We start from the raw sequence: 22996 nt of genomic DNA on the forward strand, positions 1-22996 counted from the left end.
TCTTCTCTGCTCAACCACTCCAACCATTCCCTCCCACTTCCAGCCAAGGTGCCGGTGTTCGGCCACAGCTTCCAACCATCCCCCACCAAAAGACCCCCTTCTCCTTTAGACAGGCAATCAGGTGGTGGTTGGTGCGTAGACCTCTGCTTATGCCTCATGACTCTGATCTGCTCACCTGGCGCTGCCTGTTCTTTGTCCACACCTCTCACCATGTACCAATGTTGGACCACAGCTTCCAACCAAATTCCAACAAAACCCCCTTCCCCTTCTACCAGGAGCTGTTTTGTAGACCTCAGTGCATACGCCTAATCAGACCCCCTCTACTCACCTGTGAGGCTATACTAAGAACATGGTTAAGTGATAAATCAGGCCTAGTTCACCTACAGGAAGTGGTAAACCTACTTATAGATACTACACCTGCAGGCATCATTAAGTTAGAAAGTGAGGAGGACTGCAGGCTCTTCTATTAGATGATTTACCACTACCACAAGGTTAACTTAACCTAGTTTGTGACTGAATCAGCTTCTTAGTATACCCTCCAGGTTTGCCTTTTTCTTTGTCCATGCTTAAATACTTACTTACTTACTTAAACCCCCCTGCCTGTTTCATTGTCCAGGCTATTAAACCTCTCCTCCTCCTCCTCCTCCACCTTTCCAGCCAGGTGCCGGTGTTGGTGCAGATCCAGCACAAGTGGCGGCGCATGTACGCGGGCGAGTGCCAGGGCTCCAACGTGCGCACCGACTTCGAGATGGTGCACCTGCGCAAGGTGCCCAGCCAGTACAACCACCTCTCCGGCCTCCTGGACATCTTCAAGTCCAAGATTGTAAGTACTTCTTAGAGTTTGGGTCAAGATAGGCCACTGGTACCCCATTCTGACAAAGCGGCACATTCTAGGTTCTGTATGAGGATTCTCACCCACCCGGGTTATCTCCTCATCCAAAGACTAGTTTTAGACAACTGGACTCTTGAACTTTCAAGGTCCAAAACGAAGTCCAGTTGCTTACAACATGACTCTTTTCACCAGCTGAAGTGTCTTATGGAAAGGGCCTACCCGTTGAGCTCAGCCTACAAACAGTTCCTGGGTCAGTGGTTAGGGTTAGGCCTATGTTAGGCTAACATAGCCTGATCATCATCGACTTTCAAATCTCTTCGAGATTTGGTCTGACCAACAGCATAACCGTTAACCCAAGTATCCCAAGCAGCATTGTTGACCCGCCTCCCTTGGTTTGCTACTGGTTGATTGGTTCCCGACAAAGTGTATGGAGTTCCAGTTTTTTCAGGAGATCAGAAACAATATTTACATATCTCTTGGCCTGACTAGAAGCAACACCAAAGGCTGCTGGTAGCTAGTTACCGAGCTAGCTACAGAATACCAGTTCCAGGTTCCGTTATCTCTTAACATTGGCTGCATCACATCACAGTAACGCTGCAGTATCTCCCACTGCATACACAGGAGCCATATGCTGAGACTCCACCCTGGGCCACCTGGGTGCTGGGTTAAAAAATGAACATGCGCACCTCCACTCAGGCCGGCCATCTATCACTGCTGCCTTGTGTGCTCTTCATCACCGCCCCTCCCCCGCCCCACCACCCCTCACACCTTACAAAGCAACACCTTAAGAGAGAGGTTGGTTAGCAAGCATCTCTCTCTTGCGCGCTCTCTCTGTTTATCTCAATCTTCTCTCTCTCTCGCTCAAGAGTTCTCTCTCTCTCTCTCTCACACACACACACACACACACACACACATATACACACACACACACACACACACACACACACACACACACACACACACACACATACAGACGCACACACCTTCGGGTCAGGCTTACATAGGATGGGTGTGTGTGTGTGTGTGCATGCCAGGCGGCGTGCTTGATAAATGGTGTGCCGTCCGCATGTGAGTGGTGGTGAGGCGGTAGGGGTGTGGGGCTGGTGCTAAGCCACAGCGCCCTGAGACTGCCATCATCTGTCACACCGCGCCAGGGCAGGAGAACACTGGGCTGGAGGTGGCAAGATGTGGAGCAGGGTCGCGAAGCTGCTTCTGGTGGGAGTTAGGAGAGAGAGAGAGAGAGAGAGAGAGAGAGAGAGAGAGAGAGAGAGAGAGAGAGAGAGAGAGAGAGAGAGAGATAGAGAGAGGAGAGAGAGAGAGAGAGAGAGAGAGAGAGAGAGAGAGAGAGAGAGAGAGAGAGAGAGAGAGAGAGAGAGAGAGAGAGAGAGAGAGAGAATATCCGCTTCTGGTGGGAGTTTTGTGTGTGTGTGTTGTGTTGTATTGTATCTGTGTGTGCGTGCCTGTGTGTTGTGTGACTCAGAGAAGCGCCGGGTCATACAGGCCTGTGGGGCATCTCGGAGTGAGAGAAAGGGATATATAATGGAGTCTCCGGGTTACAGGGGTGGAGCCCTGCCTGGAATATGATTAACATTCAAATGAAGCTCAGTCATTTCCCAGCATATTAGCTCTGAAAGGAACACATTAATCCAAGTCCGAGTTACTGTGTAGTTGTGCAAGGCAAGCTAACTAGACGCTCTGCATTGAAGCATCAGTTGCGGTACCGCCAGTGTTGCCAGATGTGTCTGATCAAATCTTGCGCAAAGGTGCTCAAAAACAGCCAAGAGGCGCTAAATTCCGCCCAATTTCAACAAATTGCATTCATTACTATGGGCATAAAACTGCAGAAACTGCAGATTTTTCCCGTTTTTACTCGCAGACAGCCAATCTGGCAACACTGGGTACCGTTGCCTTCAGCATTTTCACAATTAGAAAAAGGTTGTTCTGCACTACCCCTGTAACAATATTGTGTTGAACCATGAAATCGTGATGCGCAGATCCACGAACCGCGATCCAAGGAGGCAGAATCATGACGCGCCTTTTCAAAGTTCTGTTACCTTTCAGTCCCTAAAACAACCATGATATGAGGGGATAGTACTTGCAAGCTTAAAATCATCTTTTTTTCTCACTTTTATTTTTGAACTTTTAGTAGCTGTTGTAAAGAAAGAACGAGACATTGCATAGGTAGCCTTGAGACTACCTCTCTTGTGGTCTTGTGCTTTTTTAGTAGGTTTGCCTCTTGTTCCTGATAACTGTGAACCAATCTGTGTCTTTTCTTGTCTGTGAATGATAACCCACAAAACGTAATGTATTTGGACTTTCCAAAGCTACAAGACCTTGAGTTGTATTATGCTGTCTAGCCAAAGTAGCAAGAGTGTCTACTTCAGCTGTACAGTCTCATCCTCATTTTGAAAAAGGAGAGATTTAGTGTTTATAATTTTACAAACCTTCTAAAACCACTACTATGACTGGTAGCAGGAGTAGCAAGCATATCAGCCTCAAAAGCTCATTCATGTTGCGAAGACTAGAGAGAATTGAGGGATTTACATGCTGCATTTTTTTTAATTCCCTCCCTCATCCCTCCCTCATTCCATTATGTTGTCCTCCTTTCCACACCCCCTCCTCCTATCCCTCTATCTTTCTATGCTTCCCTCCACCCCCTTCCTCCCTTCTCCCTCCACCTCTTATACCTCATTCACTCCTTTTTTTTGTCCTACTTTCCCACCACACTCCACACCCCCTCATCCTCCTTCTTCCGTCCTCCACTCTTCCTCATCCGTTCATTTGTCCTTTTTTGTCCTCCTCTCCTTTCACCCCTACCTTCCTCCCTTTCATTTCTCATCCGTTCATTTGTCCTTTTTGTCCTCCTGCTATCCTTTCCTTCAACCCCCTTCCTCATTCGTTCATACGTCCTTGTTTTCCTTCTCCCCTATCCCTTTCACCCTTTCCTTGTTCATTCATTATTTTTTCACCCGTTCATTTGTCCTTTTTGTCCTTCTGCTATCCCTTCTTTCTATCCCCTTCCTCATCCGTTCATTCATCCCTGTTGTCCTTCTCCTCTCCCTTTCACCCTTTCCTTGTTCATTCCTTCATTTGTTCATTTGTCATCTATTCATTTGTCCCTATCCCTTTCACCCCTCCCTTCCTCCATTTCCTTCCTCATCCGTTCATTCATCCCTCTTGTCCTCTTCTCCTCCCCCTTTCACCCTGTCCGTGTTCATCTGTTCATTCGTCCCTCTATTGTCCTTCTCCTATCCATTTCCTTGTTAATTTATTCATCCGTTCATCCGTCCATTCATCATCCATCCTTGTTGTCCTCCTCCTATCCTTTTCACCTTTCCCATGTTCATTTGTTCATCTGTTCATTCGTCCCTATTGTGTTTCTCCTATCCATTTTCTTGTTCATTCCTTCATCCGTTCATCCATTCATCCATCCTTGTTGTCCTCTCCTCCTCCCCCTTTCACCCTTTCCCGTGTTCATTCGTTCGTCTCTTCATCCGTCCTTGTTGTCCTCCTCTTCTCCTGTGCCCAGGGCTGCCCTCTGACGCCGCTGCCGCCCATTAACATTGCCATCCGCTTCACCTACGTGCTGCAGGACTGGCAGCAGCACTTCTGGCCCCAGCAGCCCCCCGGTGAGTACCTGACGGATGGGCCGCATGTGCACACACACACACACGCACGTACACACACACACACACACACACACGAGCGTGCACGCACACACACGAGCGTGCACGCACACATACACACACACACGAGCGTGCACGCACACACACACACACACACACACAAACGCACACACACAGACACCTGACGGATGGGCCACTCGCGCCAAGCTCAGCCGCGCAGGGTGCACAAATACACACAAACGCATGCACAGGTCATGCACACGCATTGCACAAAACACACACACACACCCACACACACACACACACACACACACACACACACACACACACACACACACACACACACACACACACACACACACACACACACACACACACATCTGACGGATGGGCCACTCACACCAAGTTCAGCAGCTGCGCAACTCAAAGCTCAACTCAACGCACACAGTTATACACACATGCATCCCTCCCTACTCAAACACACATACACACACATATGCCACGTACACACACAGATGTGCACCGTACGCACGTACACACTCTCTCACACACACACACACACACACACACACACACACACACACACACACACACACACACACACACACACACACACACACACACACACACACACACACACACACACACACACACACACACACATTGACCCCACGCACCCCCTCACACACGGTAATGTCCTGCATGCACGCATGCACGCACTAATGGGATATGCACACACAGCCACTTCTAAATAAATATGCACACACACACAGACACACACACACACGTACGTACGTCCGTACATACAGCCACCTCTACAACTATACGTGTACACACACACATACACATACACACACACACACACACACACACACACACACACACACACACACACACACACACACACACACACACACACCCCTCAGCCTCAGCCCTGCAGCCCCCCCTCTCCGTGTGCCAGTGCTCTGCAGCTGCAGCCTCTGTCTTTCTGCTGGCACGGCACAAATATGTAGGTTGGCTGGAGAAGTGGCTTTTGGGAGGAGTGTGGTGCATTCACCATTTTTTATTTCTTTTTACACTTCTTTTTGCAACAATTGCCTCTCAATAAAGCGTTTTGTTTCAGGAGCGATTTGGTTGAGGTAGTCTTTGGATGGGAGCGCTTGCATGACAAGCGGGGTCATAACAAAAGAAAAAGAAGAATTCACTGCGCTCTCATTTTACAAAAAACATGTACCCTTTATTGTCTCTCACTGATGTGCACAAATGATTGTCTTTCATAATTATGACATCTATTAGGATTAAAGAAAGACTGACTTACTATATATGTGGCATGCTGAAAATACATTAGATTCTACTACACAGTTGTTACTAAGCAATTGTATTGTAGGATAATTAGATTTTATTCAGTACCCTAAAGGCATGTGTTGAAGGTGAATGTGTTGGTATATATTCCATATTTATACAGTGTGTATGTGTGTACAACACTACTTTATGTGTAGATTATATTCTTCACAGTTACTATCAAATGAAAATGCATGCAAGATAATGAGATTTTATTAGGTACCCTATAGGTAAATGGTGAGTGTATAGTGGTGTCCTGCTGAGATGGATTTTCCATATGCATGCTATATATGAGTGCACTGCTTGTGCGTGCGTGCGTGCGTGCGTGCGTGCGTGCGTGCGTGCGTGCGTGCGTGCGTGTGTGAGTGTATCTCATTAGTGTGTGTGTCTGTCTGTCAGTCTGTCTGATTATTCCTTAGACTCTCTAGACAGTTACTAATTACTAACAATTTAAAATATAGGATAATGATTTCTTTTTTCGTGAAATTAAATTTTACACTGTATTTATGCACTGCGTTGTGTGTTGATCCTAGATTAGATTCTCCACACGTTACTACCAAATTAAAATATATGTTGAGATTCTATTCTCAACTCAATAGGTGCGGGTGTTCTATATAGATTGTTCCATATGCAGGCTGTACCCCATGTGTGCTCTGCTTTTGTGTTGATTGATGGATTAGATTCTGCTACACAGTTATACTACGGAGATAACAAATTAAAAAGTAAGATGATGAGTTTTCCTTTTGAACCCTGCAGGCAGGATGTGAGTACTGTGTAGTGTGTAGTGGTGTCCTGTATATGATTTTCCATATGCATATAGTATACAGGGAAGCCGACAGGGCGGCACAAAGGGGTCACTTGTCCCGGGCCCAGGGAGAGAGGGGGCCCAGAATTGGATCCTCATTACATGTGATCATTTGGGTTTGGGGCCCTTTCAGATGTTTTTGTCCCGGGCCCAGTGAAAGTTGTCAGCGGCCCTGCTTATATACAGTATGTGTGTTCTGCTTTCTGTCACAGACTTCGATGCACTGCTTGCAGGGGAGGTGGGTGGAGTAGAGTTTGGGAAGCTGCCTTTCGGGGCCTGTGAAGATCCAATCAGGTAGGATTGTTTTTCCCCTCTTGCTGTGCATCTTTTTCTCTTTCTCTTTGGCATTCTCTCTCTCTCTCTCTCTTTCTATTTCTCTCTCTCTCTCTCTCTCTCTCTCTCTCTCTCTCTCTTTCTCTTTGTCTTTGGCATTCTCTCTCTCTCTCTTTCTCTTTCTATTTCTAGTGCTCTCTTTCCATCTCTCTCTATCCTTTCTCTTTCTCTCCCTCCCTACCTCCCTCACCTGTTTCCTTTCCTCCTTTTGCTCTGGTTTTGTTATATCCTCTCCTTTTTTTCTTTCCCTCTGTCCCTCTATCTCACCTCCGTAGTTTCCTCGATGCTCCTCCTTTACGCTGCTCCTGCACTCCTGCACAAAAACATTCATTAAAAATGTGATACTGTAAAGTGCAGAATGCATTCAGCAGACCAAGGGCATTAGCAAATAAACAGGATCATTAAGACCTCCTTTCAGTCTTCATCTCTGAGACCTCATAGTCCATGAGATGCTCTCTGTATTATAGCGACCTCACTCTCCTTTTCTGTAATTAAAGAGGATAATGTGTGGATAATATGTGTTCTTTTTCTTACATTCCCGCCTTGGCTGCGGCGTTATGTGAGCTAAATTGCTTGAACTTTTGTGCCCCCCCCCCAGTGAACTGCACCTTGCTACCACTTGGCCGCATTTGACGGAAGGGATCGTAGTGGATAACGACGTGTATTCGTAAGTACTGTCCACGTGCACGCGGACCATGTATGTTAGGGGGCGCGTACGCGCACGAGCACACACACACACACACACACACACACACACACACTCATACATACACACACATCTCTTGTGTCGGCAGATCTATATATGATCAAGATGGCATTAACCTCTGACGTTTCGCACTCCACCTCGCTGGCATGGCAACAGTTCTTGGAACACTCTGCACCAAAGTTCTGCGGCGAGATGAGATGAGATGAGATGAGATGAGATGAAATTAATTCACAGTAAATTACTTTACACCTCTCTTCTCGTGTCTTGTGACAACAACTCCACTGAGCTGTTTTCTATCTTCTCTTCTTTTTTTCCCTCACTCCTCCTTCTCTCTTTTTCTCTCTCCACATCAGCGTCTCACTCTTTGGCTTCTTCACTCTTTCACAAGTTTCTCTCTCTCTCCTTCCTCCCATCTGCACCCAACGCACCCAGCGCTGGCTGATGCTACAGCGTGTTTCTATTTTTCAAGACGTGTCGACCATATTTTTTCACCTCGTAACTATCGAAGTGGAGAAGCAAGTAGGGCAGGCACAAAAAAAAAACACACACACACACACACACAACACAACACAAGAAGAAATGTTCTCAGGAAACTCTTGTGCACGGGTCAGGACGGGAGGAGTGGAGAGGAGGTGAGGACAGGAGGTGCTGCTGGCTGGTATATATTTGTATATATGCATCACGACTTCTGGCAATCACGTTTCCTGAATCCCAGCTGCGCCTTTATTTATGCCTTCTTCTTTGGCTGCCTTTTTTCCTGGTTGGTGGAATGGGTAGTATTTTGGATTTTTTCAGCGCTGGTGGGTGGGAGTCACATTGAGCCATTGAAGGAGTCTCTTTTTTTTAATTGAAAGGATAATAGCTACTTATTACACCTTGGTGTCCAATTTTTTTTTTCTCCAGCCCAGCTGATGTGTAGGCTGACAGCTTTCTTTTTTTTCATCGTTCTTTTTAGTTTTTGGTTTCCTCCTCCTCCTCCTCCTCCTCCTCCCCTGTTCTCACCTTCCCCATTATGTCTTGTGCTGCCAAGTTGGCGGGTTCAGTGGGTTTCTAAAATAGTAGGTGGACCACTGCTGCCCGCCTCGCCTGTCCCCACTGTTTCACAAGTTGCCATGTCGTTGAGAGAGGAAGGCTTCTTCAACACGCACCGCTCCGATCGAAAACTTTGTTTTTCCGACTCGAACGACCTAGTTTGATGGTATGAATCCAGCCGTGCCTTTTGTGTTGGTTTAATTGCTGAGGCGACGTCGCTAAGGTTCTGACAACCGACTTCAGAATTAAGTTGGAATTTTATCATCGAGAAAAGTGTTAACACCTCCTTTACGACTGTGGAAATGTGAACATTTGATATGCATAATGGCATGCACGTATTTGATTGGGTGATGCGAAAATAATTTGGTGCCATCATGTACTTATGACCTTTGAACACATCACATTGCTCATTCTGCTAAACTGGTTAGAGCGCCATTTTAACTGTTGAATGTGCTGAATGTTTTCCCTCTCAGTGACTTGGACCCGCTGCAGGCTCCACACTGGTCCGTGAGGGTACGCAAGGCCGACAACCCCCAGTGCCTTCTGGGTAAGAGACAGCACATCTATCTCTCTTCTATCTCTCTTTCCATCTCTCTCTCCATCTCTCTCTCTCCACCTCTCTTTCTCTCACTCGCTCCATCTCTCCCTCTCCATCTCTCTCTCTCTCTGTGGCTAGCAACCAGCTAATGAGAGAGATGGCAGCTGCCACTACTAGATGTAATAATGATGATGGTGTGGTGTTGGTGATGATGACGCAAGTGCTAGCTGCTGATGGAGGGTGAGAGGAAGATGACAGGGTGGAGGTGGAGGTCGAGTGGTGTGGTGAAGAGAAGTGGCATAGTCGCTTTTATAACCACACTATCTAGAGTCTATTACTTAACTTGTTGCAACATATCTCTTCCTGGACGGAGTTAAAACTTTCAGCCACTTTGTGTTGCATCTATTACTTTACTCATCTCTTGGACAAAGTTTAAAAAAAATCTTGCATCATTTCCCCTCTTGTTGAAGTAAAAAAAAGGAAGGTTGTTAAATAAAAAATAAATCACAAATGAGTGAGTTATTTCCTGTTTTCATGACTTTACTCACAACACATTTCCTAGTAGAGGTTGAAAGTTGAAACTCTAAAACCACAGTGTCTAGAACCCATGCCTAAACTTGCGTCATGTATTCATGTTGATGGAAAAAGTACAGTCAAAAAATGTTTGGAACAAAAACTAGATGTGAGTGAGTGAGTTGAGTCTTGTGTGTCCTAGGTGAGATCCTGTTGTGAGTTAATGTCTGTGTGTCCTAGGTGAGTTCCTGTTGGAGTTCTTCAAACTGTGTATGCTGAAGGAGTCCACTGAAGAGCTACTGGGAAAGAGTACTGTGGAGGAGGAGGGCAAAGGTACAGCATCAAATGCGTGTGTGTGTGTGTGTGTGTGTGTGTGTGTGTGTGTGTGTGTGTGTGTGTGTGTGTGTGTGTGTGTGTGTGTGTGTGTGTGTGTGTGTGTGTGTGTGTGTGTGTGTGTGTGTGTGTGTGTGTGTGTGTGTGTGTGTGCGTGCGTGCGTGCGTGCGTGCGTGCGTGCGTGCGTGCGTGCGTGCGTGCGTGCGTGCGTGCGTGCGTGCGTGCGTGCGTGCGTGCGTGCGTGCGTGCGTGCGTGCGTGCGTGCGTGCGTGCGTGCGTGCGTGTGTACAGGTTAGACAATGTGTGTTTGTTTATGTATGCTGGACGGTGTGTGTGTGTGTGTGTGCGCGCACGCATGCATGCGTGTACGCTGGACAAGCTGTGTTTGTGTGGCTATGTTGCACTGTGTGTGTATGCGTCTGTGTGTGTCTGTGCATGTGTGTGAGTCTGTGAATCTGTTTGTGTATTCGTATTTTAACGTTTTCACTGAGCTCTTTGCTCTGAGTCATGGGCAGCAGGAAGGAATACACACTGAATCATCAGCTTGGTGCCCTCCGCCAAACGCGTCGCATATTTTAATGCGATTACCAGCGCTGAATAATATCAGCGGCGCGCAAGGTGGCTGTAGCACGGCAGGCGAGCAGCGCCACCCTGACACACGCAAGCAGAGAGGGATGCATTTTGGCATGGCTCAAAAATAAACAAAAAACACTAAAACCAACATGGTCGCATGGCCCACGGCTGTTTATTTGTCATCAGTGAAATAATTATTGAGGCTGTTTTCTTTTTAATTTTACGAGGGTGGTCATGATGCATCTCGCCTTTTTTCTGCTCTTGCTCTCATCTTCTTATATTTTTCTCTCTTTTTGTCTTTCTTTCTCTCTCTTTCTCTCTTTCTCTCTCTCTATCTCTCTCTCTCTCTCTCATTCGGTCTTTTCTGGTTTCTTTCTTTTTTAATCTCTTTCCACCCCCTCCTTCGTATCATTATTGTCCCATGTTGGTAGGTAATATCTATTAAACTATTAAAAGCTGCCCTTACTGCACCTCTGTTGTCAGTGTGGGTACATATCCATATCCCTCCTCCTCTTGATTCCTCCACTCTTAAGCCACAAAATAGGTGAGCGAAGGATTCCTCCCTCCTCCATCCCTGGATTCCTTCTTTCGCTGTTTTAAGTCCGACCTGAACGGCCCGTTCCCACACCAGTTGCGTTTGGAACAAGAGTGCTTTACAGTGACCGACTTATTGGGTTCTGTACTTTTCCGCATATGATCGTGTGTTACCCAGATGAACCTGCTGGTGTCTACATGTTAAAGGTATTCTCTGTTCGAATCGTAAACTAACTTTCTATTCCAGAACGGGCAGGTTTTTGGTGTGAACACGTCTATTGGTTTGAGATAACGGTGTGGTAACAGACAGTGGCATGGTTTTCTGTCGGCCTGAACACGCTGATAGTTTACCCCAGATGGGAGGAAAAGAGAGGAAACCAGCAAACAAGGATATGAGGACAGAGGAGTTACGTGTTGATATTATGTACCCTGTGTCATGTATTGTTTTTTTTCTGTCTCATCCAGAGAACGCTGACATCAGCCATGCCCTGTCCAAGCTTACCGAGCCCACTGCCGTGCCCATCTCAAAGCTCTCCGTCTCCAGCATGGTTCACAGCGCTCGCAAGCGCATCCGCCGACACAGACGCGTCGACGAGTCTCCTCTCAACGCAGACGTCCTCAACTCCATACTGTTGGTGAGAGAACACACACAACAGTGTCTGGTTTGCAAGCAATGTTGAGTCTTTTTCAGTTATCTTCATTTTTTTAAGGTGAGGGCTGTATTATTTCCTTGTCAGTGTTTGCCCTGTGTGCAATTATGCCACCACTGGCCAGAGTCTGTGATTACACAAGACACCTATCAACACAATAGACATGCATAAGGAACATAGACAGAAACAAGAAGCATGTAAGGATAGGAACAGACGCAACAGTGTCAAGCTTAAAGCGACACAGAGTAGTTTTTCCTCTTTGGTCAGCCTACAGGTGGTGGGCCCAGTCTCATATCTTGTCAGTTGGTTGGTGTTAACAAGTGGCAACTTTATTTTTGCTTATATAACCCCCTGACAACCCACTCATCAATATTGTGGCTGTTGCCATCCTCAAAACTTGCACATTGATTTATAAAACTGACAACAAAAACTAGCCGACCGAGTGACGTCACGTCAATACAAAGTGAACGAGGCAGAATACAGCTAGCGCGTGCATGCTACCCGGAACCGTCAGATTTCATGGCAAAAAGTTAGGGGGTAGTGGGTAGGGGGTAAGTGGACTCACTTGTTGTGTACATGCAAAAAAAATATTTTTCTCAAACTTTCAGAAGTGCTCTTTTTCGCTGTTAGTGTTCGACTGTCTGACCATCATTGGGCAACGAGAGATAAATGTCAAAAAGAGGACAGGTCTGTTCCCTCAAAGCAATAGAGCAATGAGGTGACGGGGGTAGATCAATTCACCAAAAAACTACGTGTCAGTAAAGAAATCCAAGCTGTGTTATTTTTTCCAGTAACAGGAAAATGGTCAGGAATAAAATGCCTACGTTGTTTCAATGATTAGGTGAATTATCTGCCTATGAAAAAAGCCCGATATGCGGATAAATATTCCCTTTTCAACTTCGAGGGGCGGAGACTTCCCATTGACTGTGCATTGTGTGACGTCACCCCCAGTCTTTTTTATTTTCGTTATTTTTTAATATCAACGTGCAACTTTTCCGCGTGGCAACAGCCAGATTATTGCTTTACATATTGTCAGGAGGTCATATTAGAAAAATCAAGTTGCCACTTGAGAGTGAGAACGAAACTCGCTTTCTAAAGGAGCTACGAAATCTAGCCCACCGTCTACTACAGGTGGAGAGTGCAATTGTCTCTCATGGAGACCTACAGTGCGATGTTCCATTTCACTGAACTCGTCTTATTGTGGTTACTATGTCGCCCATGGAGGGCTGCAAAACAAATTAAGAAGTGCCTGTCATCATGGGTGTTATTAGCGGATGAGTCACTCCAAACGACTTTGTAAACATTATCTTAACGTTGGAGAGGGGAAGAAAAACAACCAACTACTTGGGAGTTGCTTTAAAAATTAATGTGATTACACATTGAAGCACAACACTTAGCCAAACACAGGTGCTGCGTGGTGTAAATGAGAACGGCAGCAGCGGGCGGATGTCTTCCGCTTGCATGTGAATGAGTCGTGAAGGGCCCTGTAAAGTGCTAATGAAGGGGAGAGCAGGTGAAGTCTGCCTTTTGAAGTCATTTTGGTCGTTGGGGCTTGCTGGTGTGGAAAAAAAAAGGTAGAAATAATTCATCCAGCCCTATTTTTTTCAAGGTTTTTATTTTTTTATTTTTTTATTAAGTAGCAGTTAGAAATACAACTAGCAGAAGTAGTCACGAAAATAGGGAAAACCCTGAAAATGAAGGTGAACAGTGGTTTTTAGAAAAGTCTTTTAGTGTAAACTTAATGGGTAGGATTAGGAGTAAAAGAATAAAAAAGTTAATTGGTACAGTTTGACAGAGCGAACCTGATGAAGCGCAAGGCTAAATGTGTTGTTTGCTCAAAAAAAAAAAAACTAGAAAGGAGGAAAAAAGTGAACAGTAATCAGTGATGCAGTGTTTGTGATTTTTCATCCCTTGAATAAAAAAAGGGATGAATCTAATTGGTCTAAAATTAGTCATATACAGTATGCTGTCACATGGCGGAGCAGGTGCTGAAGTGTTGACCGCAGGGACAGCCTGTGGGAGGGTGAGATGTCTTGGTTATCTTTGGTGTTAGGCTGCTAATGAGAGAACCCATTGTATATAACATATATAGTTGGACCCCAAAATTTCATAGTACTCTGTTCAATGGCTTTGAAGCATTTGCTAGGTTACTTCCGTTGCAGATTTGCGGAAATGTTGCTTAGAAACACCATGAACAAGCACTGATGCGTTTAAAAGAATTCTCAAAGAATTCTGTCAATCAATCCAACCTATTCATTGAAACAATTTAAAAGCTTTCATAAAGGTTCTGCACGAAAAAATATTTGGATTGTTTGAAAAGGAAGGGAAACTACCATTTGAAGAAAACGGGGTAAATTCATCCACAAGAATTCTAAAGGAGATGCATTGTTTCAAGTCTCCCGAAGAGATGAATGGGAAATGGCACTCTACTTCAATGTTCCACCGTAAAAATGCCCATTGTCGCTCCCCAGGCGGTTGCTTCATTTTGGAATAGAAGGGGTTCAAGTTAGTATATGTCAATGACAGAGCCAGTAGAGACACGTACAGGAGGGGAGGACTCAAGGCCCATTCGTGCCCTACGTTTGATCAACTGCTTGTCCATTTCTGTCCGTGTGCTCTAACCATCAACATCTCTTTACCTCTGTTTGTCGATGACGCGTGGCACTTTTTTCCACATTTTGTTATTATATGCGTCGTACGTAAATTAAGCTCCTCGATTTCGTGTCAAATTACTGAAGAAATCAACGGTTGGAATGTGTGACACACTCCACACGTATTCGTTACTGTTGCACACTTTGGAATAGGCCTTTAGGGTGGTTGGCAGCCACATTAGAATTGCTGAGCAGTGTAACAGGCTACCTTCCCAAGTTAGACTGCAATGACATCCTCCTCCTTGAAAGCTGATTGACGTGTAGAACGTCGGTACATTGTGTTGACCGAGGCAGAGTATCCGCATAATGTGCAAAGGTGGACAGCATCGTTGAAGTCCGAGATTGACAGCTCCAGTCCAGTAAATATTCAACCTCTCTGTCTGCTGCATATTGTCTGCATACCACCCCCAGCCAACATCCGGCAAAACACCTTTTGTGAGTCAGGTTGAATTTAGCCACAGCGTGGGGGAATTGTTGAATTCTGCCACCGTTGGCATACAGTACAGCCAGTCAGCCACCCGTCATGTCTGCCATGCCACAGGCCCAGCTAGGCAGCTAGTCAGCTGGGCAGACCATTGAGGCCCTGGGGGATAAGGAGTGGGGGTGGGGTGGGGGGAGATCAGCAGCCACCACCTGACAGCTCTCTGTCTGTCTGCCCACGACAAACATTGACGTGTGATACGTACATCGCTGACCAGAATAGCTACTGCATGTCCACTAACAGAATCAGCAGGTCAGATATGTTGACATTTGGCATGCACAGCTGAGAGGAATAGCTGCTGTCCATTAACAAAATCTGGAAGTCCGATATTTTGACGTTGGATATAAACAGCTGAGCAGAAGCGCTGCTCTCTGTCCGCTATGGGAATCTGGAAGCCAGATATTTTGACATTAATTTAGCTGCAAGCAGCAGGACAGTTGGCCATTACATCAGCAGATGTGCTATTTCAGCTTTTTGGCCCCATACAATTGCTCTGTAACGCTGCTCTCAGAGGGGTAACTTGGAATGCATTTTATGCTGCAATAAAAAATAAGAGACAATGCAGCCATTATAGACGTTATTAAATCCTCTTCCTTTAGTACTGTGTTTTAGAAGTCTGATTAAAATCGGATGGAGGTTTTATCGAAGTTTAAACACAGAATACCAAGTGCGGCACCAACAGGCAGCACGCACTAGCACTCCCTTGTTGGCAGGTGGGTAGAAGTGCGATTTAGTCATGGTGTGATTTAAAAATTGGATGGGCGTTGAAATAGTTACAGAAACAAAATAGCAAGTTGGCCAATGCATCGCCAGGTAGTCATCCTTGTTGCTGCAGTCTAATTGTTATTTGTGTGTCAATGTAGCTTAGTTAACATTAGATATTCTGATTTGGGTTGGGATCTGAAAATTGGATGGAAGTTCAAAAAGTCAAGGAGCAGGCAGGAGGCAGGCAGGCAGGCAGGGAAGCAGGGAGGCAGGCAAACAGTACCGGTCTGCCATCCTTGTTGCTGGAGTTTAATTGTTATTTGTGTTTCAGTATCTGTTCCCAGATGCTGCAACTGACAAGCCCAGTGATGCAACGGCAGCCAAGGCCAAACAGGGCAACCCCGATGGGAAATCGGAAGCGGAGCCAGAGGACTATGTAAGAAGAAGCTTTAAACTTGTGCCATTCTCTCCCCCAAACACAGTGCCACTGTCACCCAAGAACAGTAATGAGCGATCGATCAAGCTTGCTGTTGTAGAGTTCGGAAATTACATTATAGGCTTCTGAATTGAGTTCTTTACTTCCCAATATAGCTGTGCAGATTGTAAGTGTCATTACAATTCTAACTATACGCATGGAATGAGTTGCAGTAATTGCCTTAAAAAATTCCGCTCCCTATAAAGCTTCTTAACGAAGTCTGACAGCGAACTATAAATGTAAGTACTGTGGTGTGAAAACGGAAGGTCTGCTTCTGCTGCATTTTATGTTTGAAACTAGTTGAACTGAGTGATTAATATGAACAGTTCTTAGGGTGACATCAGTTTAACTTAGCTCAAACTTAGATCTTAGATCTCAGAAGTGTAGACTGGTGTGTTTTGGACTCTGAGTCACGCTCTTTCACTGCTCAGTGCCTGCGTCCATCATTTTTTTTCCCCTCTCTGCACTGCCACTCAGTAGCGTGGCGTGAGGTTTTTTTCCTAGGAAGCCAAGGAGGGAAAAAAATACCCACCTGAGTAGTATTATTATTATTACTGTACTACTATATTATTATTATTATTAGTAGTATTATTATTATTATTATTATTATTATTGTTATTATTATTATTAACCAGTAGCGGTGGCTGGCTGGGCAGAAAGTTTGGCGGTCGAGTCCATGACAGTAAAATAAATAAGGTATAATTTATGAGTTGCGTTGCATGTTTGCGAGCCAGGAAGTACGGGTACGCGAGTACAGGTGACCTCCGCTGCGCAGCACAGGATGGAGAGGTCTCAAGTCACTGTTTTGTTTCGACAACACATCACGCGCGCAGCTGCAGCTTTTACTTATGCGGGTGACTACTTTTGTTAAGAAATAACAAGAGAAATACTTTGTCTGTTCAGAGTTGGAGTAGTAACAGGCAATTGCGCAAGAATTTGCACTTTACGCACGACACCAGATGCTCCACAACAAGCCCCCTAAACACAACAATTCTGTCTCATCCGTAAACTTCAGTGGCAGTTCAAATGCCCCACAGAACAGAATGCAAAAACACAGCCACCGAACACCATGCACTGACTGACCACTTGTAAGTTATTCTACTGTTGATAGGTTCAACCGGCTCCTCTGAGACGTGCACATCTTGTATCGAATGCCAAATGCGGTGTATGCAGATGTATGGCGATTTCCAGCCAAAACATGCTCAAAACCCCCATGGAAAAATAACCCTGATGCACATGGTTGAAACAGAGCACTGAGAAGAGGCATGAGTAGCTTATATTTAGGACCTGACACTTTATGACACGTTATGCCATCTAATCACCATAGCTCCATGATAGCAAGAGCTAACAAGCAGCTAAAAACAAAGCTAGCTGCACAAACCGTTAGGTGGCCTGCTTATATTCTACGTTTCTGAAACAATTAAACAAGTTTGCCTACCGTTGTAGAAGTTATCCTAAACGTGTAGGTGTCCATGTGAAGATCCTGCCGTTATGTTAAATCCATTTTATGCATTGCCTGCCTTGACATTTGGGAGCCATCAGCTGTGTGCGCGCGCTTTCGATTTTGCCCACTGTAGACTGTCACTATTTCCCCGTAGCCTGTCCTATGTATTTTCTAATGACAGGTAACTGGCTGCCAGTCCTGAAGTATCATCCATTTCCCTCCTTGGCAAATCATAGACGGGCGAGATGATTCATCTCGTGACCAATTTTGAGCAATCTGATTGGTCAAGCATTCAGTTTTTTTCAAACACTCCAGAAATTTTAGGCTGCCGAGTCGAGTTGGCAGCCATGGCACCAACTATTAGCAACGAGAGACGTGTAGTACTTTGTTTCACCAGATGGTTACCTAATGGGAGGGGATGGGGCGCTATTTCCCCAGCTGGAAAATACTCGCAGAGAAAACGAGAGTGGAAGGGAATATTAAAGTAGGAGACTCGATAGACAGAATGTTTTAATGATTAACGGATATTAACGCTATTGTTGGAGGAATTAGGGGATGCCTGGCATCCCTTGGCATCTGCGACGACACGCCACTGCTGCCACTGTCTCTCTCTATCTCTCTTCTATCTCATTTCTTTGACTCTTTGCATCTCTCTCTCTCTCTCTCTCTCTCTCTCTCTCTCTCTCTCTCTCTCTCTCTCTCTCTCTCTCTCTCTCTCTCTCTCTCTCTCTGTGTTCCTCACTCCCCTTGTTCTCTCCCCGTCTCAGAACTTATTCAACCAGTTCAAGTCGGCGCCGTCAGACAGCCTGACCTACCGGCTGGCCCTGTGTATCTGCATGGTGAACTTCTACCACGGGGGCGTGCGGGCGGTGGCTCACCTGTGGCAGGAGTTTGTGCTGGAGATGCGCTACCGCTGGGAGAACAACTACCTCGTCTATGGGTAATGCAATGCAACACAGCGCACTCAACGCAGCACACAGTACAACCCCTCCAGACACGCACGCACGCACACACACACACACACACACACACACACACACACACACACACACACACACACACACAAAGATGATGAGCCACGTAATAACACAGCCATTTATGTTAAAACACTCACACAAAATCCGCAAACTCAGAGACATCTATACATACACACACACGCTCGCGCGCGCGCTGAAAGCCCATTCAAGCAGCGTTTGGCCTTTAAAGGTGTTCGGCTGCCGGCGGCAGGGAGAGACAGGGTCGTTCCACGGTCATCCCTTGACCTCCTCGCTCTACATCTCACTCCCACTCTCTTCCTGTTGCATCCTCTCCGTGTCCTGTCAGTTGAAGAGCAGACAAGCAAGAACAGACAGATGGAGTAAAAAAAAAAGAAAGCCCATGTTAAGTTGTTTGAAGGCTGAACTCTCCGTCTTGTCAGTTACAGAGGAGATAAGTGAAAACGGTCAAATAGAAAAGTAAGTACATGAAGAGCTCTTTTCCCAAATGCTTCTAAAGCCATATAAGCATTTTTTTAACACTTGCTTTGTTTGATTTCTTATTTATATTGGAGGCAATTGGAACTGGGTTAAATGGAAATACCAGCCTGTTTCAACATGCAGTTGCATTACTCACAGTACCCTTGAGTTGTTGAAGATGCCTCATTTTTTTTTGTACCGTCTTCTCTGAGATCCTGCGCAGAAAACTGGGTGCGTGGTTTGTTTACACAATGTTTGAAAACTCCCAAATATCATCCCCAAAAAGGATGAGACATCAGAGGCACTAACGTTACAAGCAAACCATGCTCCCATTTAGCTGGCCAGGATGTTGGAAAGGGCTGAAAAAAAGTTGCGTCTTTGGGTACAGAGTCAAGGTTGTTCAATGTTGAAATTGGTCGGGATTTTTGCTTGACAACTTGAAAAATGATATTTTTTACTTATGCTAACTAAGATGATTAAAGACCCATCATTTTGGAAAACAGCTCCTCACATGTTGAGTTGATTGGAAGCTGAACTCCTGTCCTTCAGTCTTCCCATGATCCTCCTCTCTTGCAGTTTGGCCAGTGGAGTTCCGGACCTCAGGTGTTGCCTTCTTCACCAGAAGCTACAGGTGAGAGCTACACACACGCACACGCACACGCACACGCACACGCACACGCACACGCACACGCACACACACACACACACACACACACACACACACACACACACACACACACAGGCCATCTCGGACTTTAAGCAAATTATTTTCATGTAGGCCCTTTTAAGTAGTTAAGTACAGTTATATAAAAAAGTCAGATGAAGGGAATGAATAGAAATAGAAAACGTCCTGAATGGTGTGGCCATCCTTTTTTAGAAAGCCCTTTGTTTATATCGAGTAGCAACCACCTATGCACCCCTACGGTATGCACCATGTTTCTGATTCAGAGTTCATACCGTAACACTTCAGAGTTCGCCTCAGTTGGTATTCATGCTGGCCATGATATGAATAAGCAAGAAGTGTGCATTCAGCTTCAGGGGAGTGTGATTAATGATCACACCGACATCCCTCTCCTCTCCTAAATGAACGCTATCTCATTAAGGTTACTAGTAGTAGCCCCTTTGCTTTTCTTATCGTTATATTTTGGCCCGATTCAGAGCTTCATCTGAAGAGGCCGTCTCGGGTGGCCGTGTGTCTCTGTCTTGGGTCGCCATTTGGGTTTTGTTGTGTTGTGGTGTTACGGCACGCGCCCACAGCGCACACTGCAGTCTAGTCTCCATGACGAAGCGTCCCAGGCTTAATAGAGACAAAGGGAGGGCGAGGGCCACTGAGAGTGTATGCAAATAGGATGCAGATGTGTGCTGCTGCAATCAGCAATCAGCCCCCTCTACCCCGGCCTCTTGGTCATCAGCTGGAGAGCAGACCAATGAAACTCGGCTACGGTAGCCATCTTTCTTTGTGCGTCTCCTTCTCTTTTGATTTCTTTCTTGCTTTGCACTTCTCTTTCTCTTTTGTTTTCTTTCCTTGGTTCTTTCTTTCTTTCTTTCTTTCTTTCTTTCTTTCTTTCTTTCTTTCTTTCTTTCTTTCTTTCTATCTTTCTTTCTTTCATTCTTTCTTTCTTTCTATCTTTCTTTCTTTCTGTCTTTCTTTCTTTTTTTCTGTGCCTGTTTGCCTGTCTGTCTGTTTGTACCTCTCTGTTGTTGTTGTTTTAGTGCAAAATCACTGTACTGTATTTATGTTCTGATTCTGTTCTGCAAGGCCACACATTACAACTACACCATGTCCATTGTGGCTGTAACAAACCTGAAGAGCAGTCTTTTGCAGCTCTTGTTAACGTTCTCCCTCTGTTCCAGATGCTGAACTGCTGCATCGAGCGCAAGAGGGCGCGCGACGACAGTCGCCAGAAAAGTGGCGGCGGTGCCTCCGAGGGTGGCATCGTGGGGCGCGACCGCAAGACGTCGTCGACGGCAGCAGCAGCAGCGCAGGAAAATGGCCGCCTGGCGCCCGATGCGTCCACGTCGGCCGAGGTGTCGCCCGGCAAGTCCTGGGAATCATGGAGCGAGGACAGCGAGGACGAGTTCTTCGAGTGCCTGAGCGACACGGAGGAGCTGAAGGAGGAGGCGACGGCAGCGGAGGGGGGAGGGGCGAAGGAGGCCAGCAAGGCCAAGCCGGAGGGCAGGCTGCAGCCGCACGGGAACCTCACGCTGCTAAACTCAGACGAGCCCCTCTACATCCCCGTCACACAGGTACACACACTAGTATAACCACCCTTCCTCCCTATCATGAGATCACTCATACGGTAGTGTTTCTAGGGTGCTGTTCTAGGGTCTAGGGTTTCTAGTAGAGATGCACCGGATCCTGATTTTTAGGATCCTGCCGGATACCGGATCCACTGCTTAAGATCCTGCCGGATCCGGAACCGGATACCGGATCCTACGAAAGGGTTGAAACACATAGTCTACTCGCACACGTGGGCCCTTTTTATTACGTTGGCTCAAACTATTTTTTAGACTCATTGGCTTACTGACAAACTGCCTGCAACGGTCGCTTCCAAAGGGCTTTCACTCCATGCAGTGATTGTGGTTGTGAAAGACTGACTGAAAAGCCTAGGCTAGGTAAAAACTAGATGCACCAGATCCTGATTTTTAGGCAACTGCCGGATACCGGATCCACTGCTTAAGATCCTGCCGGATCCGGATCCTGTGAAAAACCCTATTATCCTGCCTTCCGGATCCGGTGCATCTCTAGATTCTAGGGTCATGGTTACTGAATACTGGCCGCGTTTGTGACGGGGCTTTTTTGCGCAGTGCATGAGCAATTTGAAATTACAACGGATATTTTCAAACCAGAATGCATCAGAATATCGCATTGCGCATTCGCACTAGGCAGACATGCGTCGTCACGAACGCGACCAATAAGAGACCCGTTTGCTGGGCCCTCCTACATGCCACATGGGAAGCTCACGCTGCCGAACTCAGACGAACCTTTATATATCCCTGTCACACAGGTACACACGGCACGCCTACCACCACTCTCGTTCGTGCTCTCTTCATCTGTCTCTGTCTCCGTCTCTGTCTCTCTCTCTCTCTCTCTCTCTCTCTTCATCACAGGGGTCGAATAGACACTGACTACCTATCCTCCCTCTCATAAGACTGCACTAGAATCTGGGTTAAATGAACGGCCAGCTATCCTATGTGAAATTTGTTTGAAGATACATCGCCTAACCAACCAGGGGAAAAGTGTAGGACTGGACGACAGTTTGGAGGGTCGAAGTTCTGCACATTATTGCACTGTGAATTTCTCAGATTATACACCACAGTCACGATGGATAGCCACTTAATAAAGGGACTCACTGCACAAACCGTCTCACTGGTCCCTTTGGTCTGACAGAGAATTAGGCAGAAATAGAGTGGGTGTCACCTTGCCAACCGACAACTACTGTCCCAAGCTACTTTTGTCAGAAATTGAAGTTCACACTGCTTACGGCAACAGAAATGTGTGGTGAAGGCAGGGGGAAGAACTCAAAAGCTTCAAACTTCTGAACATCTCTAAGACTCTTGGTCACATTATCAGTGCCCTCCATACGCCCACCCTCACCAGGTTAAACATGGATGATTGGATAGGCAGGTTGATGGGTCGGTTGGGTCAAAGGACTCTTTAATCTGTAGTTCACGTCCCGCACTTAACCTGGTCCAGATTTCGGTGTGTGTATGGCAGTGGGTTCCTTTATATTCACCATGTTCAGATGTCCTGATTTCACACCACACTCACGATGTACAGCCACCTCATAAAAGGACTCAGGGCTCATTGGCTATTGTCCGGTATTGACTGACTGTGATTTGGACAGGAAACGATAGGCTTCACCTTGTCAATTGAGTACTTTTTGTCAAATGTCCCAAAGCTACATTGTCAGAAACTTACGTTTGCACATTTTTTTTGTACAGCCACAGGACTTTGGATGCAGGCCA

The 22996-nt window shown here is 46.0% G+C and overlaps 1 protein-coding gene across 1 annotated transcript in view; it reads left to right on the top strand.

The window, feature by feature from the left end:
• rab3gap1 (RAB3 GTPase activating protein subunit 1) overlaps positions 1-22996 on the top strand; it is an 81650-nt gene that overhangs the window by 12972 nt on the left and 45682 nt on the right. The window contains exons 7-17 of the mRNA XM_063214083.1: positions 658-823; positions 4362-4461; positions 6817-6898; positions 7536-7604; positions 9149-9222; positions 9967-10059; positions 11633-11802; positions 15986-16090; positions 18341-18513; positions 19604-19658; positions 20882-21274. Of these exons, the coding sequence (XP_063070153.1) occupies positions 658-823; positions 4362-4461; positions 6817-6898; positions 7536-7604; positions 9149-9222; positions 9967-10059; positions 11633-11802; positions 15986-16090; positions 18341-18513; positions 19604-19658; positions 20882-21274 (1480 nt within the window). The remainder of the gene's footprint in view (positions 1-657; positions 824-4361; positions 4462-6816; positions 6899-7535; positions 7605-9148; positions 9223-9966; positions 10060-11632; positions 11803-15985; positions 16091-18340; positions 18514-19603; positions 19659-20881; positions 21275-22996) is intronic.

The sequence above is a fragment of the Engraulis encrasicolus genome, chromosome 13, assembly GCF_034702125.1.
Source record: "Engraulis encrasicolus isolate BLACKSEA-1 chromosome 13, IST_EnEncr_1.0, whole genome shotgun sequence".
NCBI classification, from domain to species: domain Eukaryota; kingdom Metazoa; phylum Chordata; class Actinopteri; order Clupeiformes; family Engraulidae; genus Engraulis; species Engraulis encrasicolus.